This window comes from Danio rerio, chromosome 15 (genome assembly GCF_052040795.2).
Source record: "Danio rerio strain M-AB ecotype USA chromosome 15, GRCz13ab, whole genome shotgun sequence".
Taxonomy (NCBI): Eukaryota; Metazoa; Chordata; class Actinopteri; order Cypriniformes; family Danionidae; genus Danio; species Danio rerio.
The window spans coordinates 33086578-33100367 of NC_141035.1; the positions used below are offsets into that span (position 1 = coordinate 33086578).

Here is a 13790-nt window from a genome sequence, read left to right on the forward strand (position 1 = left end):
GTTACCAAGGCAACTACTGATGCGTTTTGTGTAATGTTTTAAAGAGCTTTGTCGCAGTACGACAGTGGAAAATGAAACCGTATCCGTGCTGTCTGGCCCGGTTTGGCACGGAATGGAACAGTTCTGTTTAAAGAACGATTCAGCACGATAGTGGAAAAGCGGCTATTGTTATCGACATAAATTTGATCATGATTCGATATAATATAGTTTATCAGTATATTCTGTCGGTTAGTGCTGCAAAAAAGGGCAGAATAAAACAAAATGATATGGCACAAACAAAACAAGTGATTGCTACATACTTTCAAATACTGTACTGAACAAATTTCAGTACAGAGAGGTCACTTGATCTTCTATTGGCCAATATGCAATATGCCCATATGCAAATTTGTAGGTCAGAGTTCACCAAGCTTGAACTTTGGAATGTAAAACTTGTCGCATAAGCTTGTGTTTCCAGACTAGTGTATTTGCATGCATATGAATAGTCTGTAAAGTGTATGGGGAGTTGAAGAGGAGTGGCTTAGCGTATTTCATCCAGGCCCATCAAACTGACATCATCTAAATAGAACTTTTAGAGTGGAAGCAAATCGTCAGTTTACCAAAACTTTTTTTTTAATTAACCTGCAGTGAATAATTGTAAATGTTGATTTCATGCAGAATTTAAGCATAAACAGATCATCACAGTTAGATTTTTGCCCCTTGCCCAAATTTTTCTAAGCATGTAAAAGCTTGGCGAAGCAGTGGCGCAGTAGGTACTGCTGTTGCCTCACAGCAAGAAGGTCGCTGGTTTGAGCCTCGGCTCAGTTGGCGTTTCTGTGTGGAGTTTGAATGTTCTCCCTGCGTTCGCGTGGGTTTTCTCTGGGTGCTCCGGTTTCCCCCACAGTCCAAAGACATGTGGTACAGGTGAATTGGGTAGGCTAAATTGTCCATAGTGTGTGAGTGTGTGTGAATGTGTGTGTGGATGTTTCCCAGAGATGGGTTGCGGCTGGAAGGGCATCCGCTGCATAAAAACTTGCTGGTTAAATTGGCGGTTCATTCCGCTGAAATTAATAAAAGGGCTTAGCTGACAAGAAAATAAATGAATGTAAAAGCTTTGATCAGGTTTTCATTGTTTTAATTTAATGCATTTGAGTAGAAGTGGTACAATCAAAATGATTCATCATTTACAGTATGAGAAATGCTGATAATTGGCTTTTATTGGTTGTAAGATTCACACAGACATGTTGCAGTTATCTTCTTTAGTTTTTAATGATTAACCATGGCAACACACATTACAAATGAAATAATTAGGATGTGATTATGGAAAGATTTGATTTTTTAATGAAGTTCAATTCAATTCAGCTTTATTTGTATAGCGCTTTTACAATGTAGATTGTGTCAAAGCAGCTTTACATAGTGTAGTTCAGTTTTTAGTGTTTAAGTTCAGTTCAGTTCAGTTTAGCTCAGTTCAGTGTGATTTACAATCATTACTGAGAGTTCAAACACTGAAGAGCAAATTCATTGATTGGTAGCTCTACCAATCCTGAACGATGCGAGCCAGTGGTGACAGCGGAGAGGGAAAAAAACTTCACCTGATAGGAGTGAAGAAAAAAAACCTTGAGAGAAGCAGACTCTCTTGTAGAGAACCAGAAGTCTTCTATAGATGTTGTTAACTTGCTTTGTGAGCTTCTTGGTTTACATGTAAACTGGGATAATGGGTTATTTCAGTATGCTGCTTTTTGAGTTATCAGTATATTGGCGTGTATATAAACCTGCTGATATTGATGATCTCCCTAAACTCTCAGTCTGCAGTGCTACACGTTGTAAGGGAATCTTTAAACTGCTCTCACAGCAGTGCGATTGTGAATCATTAGGCCTGTCGGATGTGTTAAGCTAAGAGGGGAGTCAGCTGCTTTAGAAGGGGCAAAATTAACACTCGACAAGTGCCACATGCGAGTCAGAATTATCTTTGGTGAGCAAACAAAATAGTTACTAACCATTTGGCTGGTAACTTCTGTAGGAACAGCAACATTGAATAAATAATCTATCAATTTTATCCCACTATATATCAAGTGACCTTAACTGTACTTTGCATCCAAAAATAAATACAATGTATTTAATGTGTTTATGATGCATTTCAGAACACTTATGGTGCTCTTGGGTTGGGATAGGGGTAGTGTCAGGGACATGCATGGTGGTATGGGTAGGTTTAGGGATGGGATAAGGTGAAAACGATGGGTCAACAGTGTAATTATAAATGTAATTGCAGAAATTAATTCATTCATTATTTTTATTTTTGGCTTAATATCTTTATTAATCTGGGGTCGCCACAGCAAAATGAACCGCCAACTTATCCAGCATATGTTTTATGCAGCGGATGCCCTTCCATCTGCAACCCATCTCTGGGAAACATCCATACACACTCATTCACACTCATACACTACAGACAATTTAGCCTACCCAGTTCACCTGTATCACATGTCTTTGGACTGTGGGGGAAACCGGAGGAAACCCACGCAACCGCAGGAAGAACATGCAAACTCCACACAGAAATGCCAACTGACCCAGCCGAGGCTCGAACCAGTGACCTTCTTGCTGTGAGGCGACAGCACTAGCTGCTGCACCACCGCGTCACCTACAGAAATTAATTACAGATGTAATTACATGTAGGTATTTAACAAGCGGCAACCTCCCACTGTCCCTTGTGAAGCAAACATAGAAGTAACTGAAGAACTTGTAGCTTCTTTTGCATGCTTCAGAAACCTATAGGTGACGTCACAGATTCTACATCCATATTTTTTACAGTCTATTGTATTTAATCAATCAAAAATTACATTGTAAAAACACAGTAAATGCATTGTAACAAATGATTAATTTCTTTTTAAGTATATATTAGTTAAGGCCAATTAATATAAAGTGGGACCTGTATTGTTTTAATTAGAATTTATTAATTATAATTAATTAATAGTTTATTATTTAAAATGTATTAGTTTGTGTAATTATTATATTATACATTAAATTCTAATGTTAATCATATTATAATAGAAATAATAGTTTATATTTAATATAATATATTATTTATGTATAAATAAATTGATGTTTTTTATAATAGTTAATAGGTGTAGTATTATATTTACAGTTTTTATATTAGTATCAGGAGTATAAAAACCTCCATTTGTTTATTAATAACAATGACTTTATTAATAAATAATTAACTATATTCCTTAATAAATTAATATTTAAATAATGATTAACTTATACCAGACCTTTGACAGCACATATAGAATTTATTTGAACATCATATGCAGTTTAATTGACATGTTTTAAAATGTTTGCTTGTAGCTCATTTAATTACATTTTTTTCACAAATATAAAAAATTTTATTTAAAAAAAAAAAAGAATCAGACTGATTAATTTAAAAAAAACTCAAGAAATGTTAGTAGTGCTCCTATAGACATCCATCTTTACGCCATTACTCATAAAAACAGAAGATCATGAACACTAATGTGACTGTAAGGTATTTTTGGCAGTAAATGTGGTATTGGCCTGTTAATGAGAGCGAGGCCAGCTCAAGGCTGCAGTGTGGCCGTGACCCAGAAGCCCTCTGTCCTCCACTACTGAGTGTATGAAGGGAGCAGAAACAGCACTATCACCACTTGTTGTTCCATTTAGAAACAAGACCACGTGATGGAATAAAAAATCATTACATCTATATGGGAAGTCATCATAAAACATGAAAACCCAAAGTATCTGTGCATGAGTGTTTGCTTATGTCCGTGCATGCATGTGCGCACGTGTGTATGTGTCCTAAATATGCACCCACAGCACATCGACATTCCCTTTAAGGCTCATTAAATTCTCTTCAGTAAAGAATTGGATTTACTTGAGCACGGTTCTGCTCTAGTTTATGTACAGACTGAAATATCTAGTATAGTTTTCTCTTTGTCCTCCTTTTTCTCAATGTACAGTAGCATATTGTGTCAATTTGTGTATTTTAAATTAGGTCTTTCAATTTTTTTTGTTGCATATATAGTTGAAGTCAGAATTATTAACCCTCCTGAAATATTAGCCCCCATGTACGGTTTTCCCAACTTTCTGTTTAATGGAAACATTTTTTTAAGCACATTTTTAAACAGCTCTATTTTGACGATCCAGGCGCAAAGTCCAAAGCACAGGGCGCAAGCATTAAGGGCGTGTCAGAATTCACTTCTGCTATTTTAAAGACAGAAAAATCCGCTTTGCGTCATCTCGCATGATCTAACAGGGTTGAGCTTATTCTCTTAATGAGTTATAGGTGTGTTATGAGAATAAACCAATCAGAGTCTCATCTCCCATTCCCTTTAGAGTCAGTTGCGTCGCACCATAGCGCATTTGCTATTTATATGGCTGACTTTATAAGTGGAAAAACTGAACGCTTCACTAGAGAGAAAACAGTTAATCAGAGCATCTACAGCGCGAGAATGAGAGAATGACTTTTCACTTTCACTCTCGTGCATAGTACGTTGTACGCAAATACATCCATTAGCTCATACATAATTAATTTCGTTTATTTAACGCAAAGATTTGTTTCAAAACTATTTCTTAATTTAGCTCTAATTTACAGCAAATACTGCTTGTAATAATAACATTATACAAAAGCAAATTGTCATGAATAAAATGAAAAAGCCCCCAGAGATAAAGAAGACATGGAGGCGTTGGTTTTTATATTTATGAAGGCTAGAAAATAATATTTTTTGTAATATTTTAATCTTTTAATAATTTTTCATTTGTAAAGATATGCGTATTGCTGTACATCCTGTGTGTGTATTAAGCAATGTTTAAGCGAGGTTCACAACTAACGTACTCTGCGCTGGACTTTAGACCACCCCTCCGCTGGTCTATTGAACAGAAAATTTTAGTTCCTCAAAATAGCAACGCGCCAGCAATGCGTCTTAACACATTTTCTTTTTTAGACCAGAACGCCTATGGGCGCACATATGAGCGCAATTGCATTTACTATTTAAACAGCGTGCTGCAAAATGTCAAAACGACTCTTGCGCCAAGCTGAAACTAGCAAACAACAATTGCGTCGCGCCTTGCGCCGGGTGAATGAGAGGGCTCTAACTAATTAAAATAACTAATTTCTAATAACTGATTTTTATCTTTGCCATGATGACAGTACATCATATTTTACTAGATATTTTTCAAGATACTAGTATTCAGCTTAAAGTGACATTCAAATGCTTAACTGGGTTAATTAGGCAAGTTATAACGATGGTTTGTTTGGTTGACAAACCAAAAAAATTGTGCTTAAGCAGGCTAATAATATTGACCTTTTTTTTCATTAAACACTGCTTTTATTCTAGCTGAAACAAGACAAATAAGAAAAAAATATTATCAGACATACTGTGAAAAATTCCTTGATCTGTTAAACATAATTTGCTAAAAATTTTAAAAAGAATAAAGAAATCACAGGAAGTCCAATAATTTAGATTTTAACTATATACGTATGCACTGTACATGTGGTACAGTATACAGGAAAAGCCTTATGATTTTCTTAGACCAAAGATATTAAGAAATATATGTATTAAAAATAATTAAATAATCCAAAATGTGGATATCACAAATTGCTACATGGCTACCATTAGAACTTACCCATGACAAACATTAAGGTCAATTTGGTCTCCCCTTTTGGAATACATAAAAGAGCTTGCTTAAATTAACACAGGATCCTTGTCATTCATTTACAATTTTTGTTACAACCTCCACTTAAAGACTGCTCTAAAATTGTGTGATTGTACTTTATTTTTTGCCTATTTATTTATTTTTTATATATATATTAATTTCTTTGTTACATTCCATTTTGAAGACTGTACACTCTGTAACACATTTATACATTTTGATGTTAATATTTTGTGAATGTGGGCATACAATAAAAAATATATAAAATACATAAATAATTAAATAAATTTGATAGTGTCTAAAAATGATTTTCTGGTGGACGAGCTTGTTTTATGTTTGCATTAGTACTGAATATTGATTTAGTATCCATCGCTCATGTGCTGTCCTCTTCTTGCACTATTCTAGCTGGACCTGATCACAGATCTGCTAGGGACGCCATCTCTGGAGGCCATGAGGACGGCCTGTGAGGGGGCCAGAGCTCACATTCTCAGAGGACCACACAAACAGGTCAGTCCTTCAAAACCCAGCAAAGCAGCATCCTGAAACTCAATGGCTCATTAGTGCATTATATGCTTTAAACAATACCAGGGATGAAGGATAAATCTGTTCCGTATTAATTATCAGATAACATTAGGTATTAAAAATGTATTTTTATTTTTTTTATTTTTTAAAATGATAAATAAAAAGTCATGTAATGTATAAAGTATGTAAACGTAACATTTTTACATTTTAACTTTTTAATTTATCTTTTATAATTTTTTTATTTAATTAATTTATCCTTAACTTTATTTTCATTACTTACTATTTATTTTTATTTTTTAAATGTCTTTCTTAGACTCTTAAATGTTCTGTCAGTAACTCAGATATTAACTCTGTTATTAACATAAATATTTTTACATATCGCCTATAAAACAATTGATTTTAGCTTAGCAAAGTCTTCAGCGAACAAATTTGGGGACTACAGAAAATTACATCCGGGATAGTGAGATCACAAGGGCTTCCGGGTACGTGCATTCACCTCACGCACATACTGTACCCTGCGCAGCAAAGGAGCGTGGCCAGAGGTGCTGTAATGTCACAGCAGAGAAAGCTAAAATGCCGTCAAAACGCTGCTATTTTCACAGAGCTTCTTCTGTTTCTGTATTTGGGTATCCAAAGGACACGACACAAAGAGAGAAGTGCGTACAGTTTCATTTTAATTATGTTCCTGAGAATTATTAAGTATATAGCTAGCATTTGACAAAGGTCAGCTTCCAGAATCTCTCCCAGTTTAGTGCTGGATTTGGCTAAAAACTCTTCCAGCCGACGAAGATGTGGATTGTGAGCCACAATCTGTAAGCGTTTTAATTTGTTAAAATTGATCCATTACATGCACCGTTTCTAGCGTTAACGGTATGTTGTAGCAAGGACGTAAACAAGAATGTAAAATACAATTACATGTTTTGGGGCAAACAATTTAGCTACAGATTTATATTTATCCATCAAACCGATGTAAACATCTGCAAAAGATATGAGAACATTTTATATTACCTACACATGCTTATTCTGAATATATGTGAAAGACACTTGTCAGATTTTATTTTAGAGAGCAGGCGTGAGGTTCAACTGTGCGCTACATTTTTCTGTCTGATTCAGGCAGCTAACCCTGCTAACAGCTACTCTGACTGAATGTGGTTGCACAGTGCTAAAGTATGTGCCTGTGGGGCGTGTTGTGGAGCTAATCTGCGAATCACAGCACATTATGATAGCTGACTAATCAGAGCCTCTTGAGGGTGGGCCTTTCAGAGGAACTATAAAATATGACAGTCGTTTTCATGTTAGCAGAGTAGCTGTGTATAATCAAAATAAGATATATGAAAAATAACCTGATTTTTTACATATGAAGCATGAGCACACATTGCTTTGCATCTTATAAACACAACCAAGCCTTAAAAATACACTGTGGAGCACCCCTTTAATGATTATATTTAATAACAGTCAATGTAATGTAACAGATTTTTTAAATTATTATATTTTTTCATTATTATTTTTAATAAATTCTTATTATTTAAATGTCTTTCTTAGACTCTCAGATGTTCTGTCAGTGACTCAGATATTAGTGTTTTGGTATTAACATAAATATATATATATATATATATATATATATATATATATATATATATATATATATATATATATATATATATATATATATATATATATAAACAATAATAATAATAATAACTATTATTATTATATAATAGTAAATAATTACTATTTTTATATTATAAATGTATATATATTATTATATATTATTATTATTATTATTAATATTATTTAAAAAATATACACTTTTAATATCAGCCATTTATCAGTTACTGGATAAAACATATTATGATTTTTTTTATCTTACTATTAATAATAAAAATATATATTATATTTTCTATGTAACATGTTTTGATTGCAGTCCTTTTGTTCTTTGCTTTTTAACTTAATATCAATCAATTTTTGGTTATTGGCCATAACTAAATTATGGAAAAAATTATCCGCTCATCTGTGGCATGTTTTAAGTGTTAAAATGCTTTCTCTTCCTCCAATTTATAGTGCAGAAACAGTGTGGTGTAACTGTCTGTAACTGTTTAACCTGCAATGATCAGAAAGTGTGTTCTTCTAGTGTACTTCTATTGTTTTTAGACTGATCAAACATGATTTTCCTTGCACGAACCAACCTGAACTGTACCTTGTGTTTACATTTACTATCATTTAGTATTTTTCTATTTGTTTAGTTTTTTTTTTATTTGTACATTGTGAACAACCTCAGTTTTTGCTATCATTGTGGAAACATGTGTTCCAACAATGTAGTATAAACAAATACACAAACACACACTTACAGACGTGCACCTGCTAGAGCAGAGAAAGTCTTTAGCATTGAGGCGTATATGTGAAGAGCACTTGTTTCTCTGTTCAGCATTCAGCAGCTCCACACACACGCACATACACTCATGCTGACATTTGGCTGACCTTGTCACTGGACGCCTCCTCCTGTGTGCTCGACAGGCCCTTGAGCGGGATGTTTTCATCATGTTGATCTGCTGAGCTTCTCTTACATCCAACAGACACTGGACACGGGGGTCTCGGGTGGTTCTGGGGGTATTTTGATGACACCATGCATGTGTCTTAATGAGTTGCTTTCTTCTTTATTCACCACTTGAGGATGCGTAAATGGTGGAATTATGTAAACCGTCCCTTTTACTTACAAGAAAGGAACAAATACTGTTTGTTAAAAAGCTAACAATATTGTAATAAACAATAAACTTTTACAATATGCTTAAAGTTTATTAGGTATACTTAAAATGATAATATGTGCAATAACAGTATTAACAACTGATTAGGTAGACTGACTGAAAGTGAAAACATCTTTTTTTGCTACCCAGGCTCATGAAAATCTGCCTACAGTTTTTGCTAAATGTAAAATACATTGATCTGGGTGCATTTTGTTAAACGTTTCAGATGACAAATCCACTAGAGAGCATTGTCTACAATTTAACAAATGTGTAATACGTTACTTAAAGAACCCCTATTATGGGTTTCTGATAATGACCTTCCATGCAGTGTGTAACACAGCTCTAAGTGATGTGAAATATCCAGCTAAGGCTTAAATCTGAAAGTGCGCCTTGTTTAAAACTATTGATTCATCTATAAAAGAGTCGACTCACAGTGGTTGGAATGAATCGCCGCTGTAATGAGTCTTTAGCCGTGTCAGCGTAACGTCAATACAGAACTAAAGCCCCACCTATTTCTTGTGTGTGCAGACCAGGGAAAATTAAAACCCCTGGCTCCTCACACAAACACTGTAGAAAGAAAAAGAGAAAGACAAACACTGTAGCAGATCCCGGTTGAATCATGTCGCGTAGATGCTGTGCTCTGAAGTGTAAGGGATATTTTGTGTTATTTTCCCTACTCAAAGACGAGGCTGTGAAGAGTCTGTGGTTGAAGTTTATTTTTGCAAACATACCTCAGAGTTATAGCCCCAGCCTTGTGCTGTGTTCCCGTCATTTTCTGTCAAGTGCTTCAGCAATCTGCACGCTTACAATGGGGGATTCATCAGCTGTTTGTTAAAGGATGGTTTAAAAAAACAGTACACAGTTCATGGATCAGTTTCTTCCTTCATTTCAGAATTGTAAGTAAGTGCAAAATGGGTGCCTCATTGTCTCTGGCTTGTAAATTATGTATTTAATTGTGTTTTGTTAGTTGTAAACGCTTACTGTAACTGGTTAACTCTTTATATTCTCATATTGTATCTAAAGCCACATTGAAACGTGACACATGCTGATTTGTATGCTTTTGTGATCTACTGCCGTTTGTCATTGCTATGGTCACAGTCAGCTGTTTCTACACACGTCCGGTGGTCAAGTTTCAAAAAAGTTCAGCTTTTGCTACTCTGTGGATTAATACTAAATGTGTGTCATGGGTAAGAATAGTGCAATTTGCTGGTGTTAAACTGCATTGTTTTAATGCACTCCTGCATTGGGCTCACACATACACTCTGCACTCTGACTACTTCAAAATTGTTGATAAGCTGTGGTGGGCATTACTCTGTCTCACTCTAAACGCAGTCAACCAATTGCAATAGACTGGGTCATCAGACCAATTAGCTCAGATTAGCATTGCGCTAAGGATGGGTTTGCGAACAAATAGATCGCTGAACGAATCACATAAGAGTCTTTGGGATAATAAGGGGAAAATAAATGCATATTATAAGACAATGAAAGTGTTTTTTGACTTTGCATGCATATCAACCTGTTGTTGGAGACCCCCAAAACCAAACTTTTTAATGCATAATAGGGGTTCTTTAAGGCATGCTTTATTACATTTAAAAAACACATCCTTCTTGTGCATGTTCATGAGATCGCAGAGCTTGTGGTACAGCTTCATTAATCGAACCACTAACCTAAACCCAAGCAATAGTTTTTTTTAAAGCAATTGACACAGAAAAGTGCTACACGACCACATAGTTTTACCTTGATTTTACATTGCTTTTATCTATCTTATATACACTTGAAGCAACACTGTACAAAGTGAGCTACTGAGCAAACTGACCACATGCACGGAAAGTGTCTATATGGAGGCAAATGTATTCGATTACAAATTTTGGACATCGTTAAGATGTTTTGTGATATTTATTTGGTATCAATAAATAATCATGTTTTAATCATTAATAAAATGTGCCTGTGGTGGCACAGTGACTTAGTGGTTAGCACTGCCAGATCACAGCAAGAAAGTCGCTGGTTTGAGTCCCGGCTGGGCCAGTTAGCATTGCTATGTGGAGTTTACATGTTCTCCCTGTGACCAAACACATGCGCTGAGTGTTTCAAAGTGCTGGGTTGCAGCTTGACAGGCATAAGCTGTATAAAACATATGCTGGAATAGTTGGCGGTTCATTCCGCTGTGGTGACCCCTGATAAATAAGGGACTAAGCCAAAGGAAAATTAATAAATGAATATGCCCTTGCAAATATCATCAGTGTGAAAAGGAACAAAAGTTGTCATATTGGCCCAAAGCCTTTCTTTTTAACTAGAAGCTGCAATTTAACATATGTTAACGTACATATTTGCAGTTTCTCAAAAATGTAGGCCATCACGTTCTTCCAATGTGCCTGTGTTGTTGTTGTTTTTTTTTTGTGAACTGCTCATAAGAGTTATGTGTCTGAATCAGACTGTAGTCATACTGTATATTTATGAATAGAAATGCATGTTTGTTCAGCCTCTAAATACAGTACGACTCCTTTTCCAAGCTCTCTCTCTCTCATTCTAAATGCAGGTTTGAGTCCTAAAAACATGTTTTTTAGTGTATGAACATAACCTGGGGAACCAGTTTTGTTTTCTTCATCGATAACTGTGCTTTTAGCCAGCACTCGATGGAGTAAGATTGAAGAAGCCTAGGCCCTGAAGAGCATTTATCTGTCAGTTTTAGTATTTTTTTAACGTTCAGAGTCTTATTAGCTGGTGAATGTGGCGCACCAGACCTGCACCTCTACTTTTATGAAGGTGAAGTGCTGATCGAGAAGGCTTTTGAGTAAAAAAAAGACTGCAGCGAGAGGAACAGGTCTCCAGAGAGTCTGCCAGAGGAACTTCAAGAGGCATTTCAGGCTAGTTCTCAACAGCAGTGTTTGTAGATGTGGTTTGCTTTAATGGCCCAGGATTTGGCTGAGTGGAAGAAAGAGACGAGGGCTAAAAAGAGGTCTGACTCTTAAGACCAGCTCCACGCTTCCACAGGGGACCTCATTACTTCTATTAATTTTGCAAGGCTCTTACCGTTTCTAGAAGGAGAGGAAGCTTTTAGCCTCGGTTGGAGTTGGAGGATGTAAAGAGTCTTTACCTTGGATGTTGTTTATAGAGGGAGTGGATTGAAAGCAAGTGGTTGTGATGTAAAAGCATCACATGTGCTTTGTTTTGGATGCTGGTGTGTGTGTTTGTGGATTCTTAACTTGTTTATTTAGCAAGAGCTCTTCAGGCAACCAACTTTAACAGGCCAGATTGGTTGATCTCGGAAATATTAATAGGGAAAGCATTTTGTAATGCATAAATAAGCTAAACAAGTTCTCATTCATTCATTCATTCATTTGCTTGTCGGCTTAGTCCCTTTATTAATCATGGGGTCGCCACAGCGGAATGAACCACCAACTTATCCAGCAAGTTTTTACACAGCGGATGCCCTTCCAGCCGCAACCCATCTCAGGGAAACATCCACACACACATTCACACACACTCACACACAATGGACAATTTAGCCTACCCAATTCACCTGTACCGCATGTATTTGGACTGTGGGGAAAACCGGAGCACCCGGAGGAAACCCACGCAAAAGCAGGGAGAACATGCAAACTCCACAGAGAAACGCCAACTGAGCCGAGGTTTGAACCAGCGACCCGGCGACCTTCTTGCTGTGAGGCGACGGCACTACCTACTGCGCCACTGCTTCGCCTAAACAAGATCTCTTTAATGTGTAATTATGTGATAGGCCTACACGGAATCTGAATACGCAGAAATTCACACAATTTCTACATTAATTTTACAATTTTGTAGCTCTTCATTGCGTCTTTAATTTACTAATGTAAGCATATGTTATTTATATTCTGCTTCTATATACAGTACAGTATATTTATTCATTCGTTCATTCATTCATTTTGCGTCGGCTTAGTCTTATCAGGGGTCACCACAGCTGAATAAAGCGCCAACTATTACAGCATATGTTTTACGCAGCGGATGCCCTTCCAGCTGCAATCCAGTACTGGGAAACAGTCATGCACATTTACATTGACACATACACTCATACACTACGGCCAATTTAGACCACCTAGTTTAGTTCACCCTGCAGCCTTCTTGCTGTGAGGTGCTAATCACTGAGTCACCTTATATCGCCCCTATATATATATATTAAATAAATATATATTTATTATTTATTCCTTCAGTATTTATATTAAAGTAATATTATTGAATATGCAACAGTTTATAGAAATTTCCAAGCAAAATACAGGTAAAGAAATAGTATCTGTATATTAGTTGATATATTATAAGAGAAACTTACCAAACAAATTTGTGGTTCTAAATGGAATTGCATTGTAAACATTAAAAAACTGTTTAAAAGTTGTTGTTTTTTTTATTTAAGTTTTTTAGTTAGTATATGCTCATCATTCTAAATAAATCATAAATCATCAGATATTTTTTTTCATAATTCTTCACAGAAATAGCAGAAAATAAGCACAGATTTGTTCTGGCTTTGTTTATATTTAATTAATCGTAATTGTAAACTGTAATTCCTTTTTTAAATTAAATTAGTTCAATAATTTATATAATAATTGTAGATTTTTGCCTTAAACCAACAGGTATTTACAAAATTCTTAAATCATATATATATATATATATAAAAATGTATTAAATTGATTAAATAATTAATAATAATAATAATAACAATAATAATTTTGTTATTATATTAATGATAAAATATTAATTAACTAATTAACCAATTATAATAATTACAATTTGGAAATATAATAATAAATTAACTGCAGATATTAGTTTCTAAAATTTATAATAATAATAATAAAATAATAAATTTATGATTATGTAGTATGTATTATTATTGTTGTTGTTGTTGTTGTTATTATTATTATT

The 13790-nt window shown here is 35.0% G+C and overlaps 1 protein-coding gene and 1 long non-coding RNA gene across 2 annotated transcripts in view; one reads left to right on the forward strand and one right to left on the reverse strand.

The window, feature by feature from the left end:
* The window catches only part of nlk2 (nemo-like kinase, type 2), a 148667-nt gene that overhangs the window by 111187 nt on the left and 23690 nt on the right, over positions 1-13790 (forward strand). Inside the window, exon 7 of the mRNA NM_001113485.3 lies at positions 6043-6144. Coding sequence (NP_001106957.3) covers positions 6043-6144 — 102 coding nt within the window. The remainder of the gene's footprint in view (positions 1-6042; positions 6145-13790) is intronic.
* LOC147840660 (uncharacterized) overlaps positions 1-13790 on the reverse strand; it is a 190423-nt gene that overhangs the window by 99627 nt on the left and 77006 nt on the right. The gene's annotated exons all lie outside the window — the stretch shown is intronic.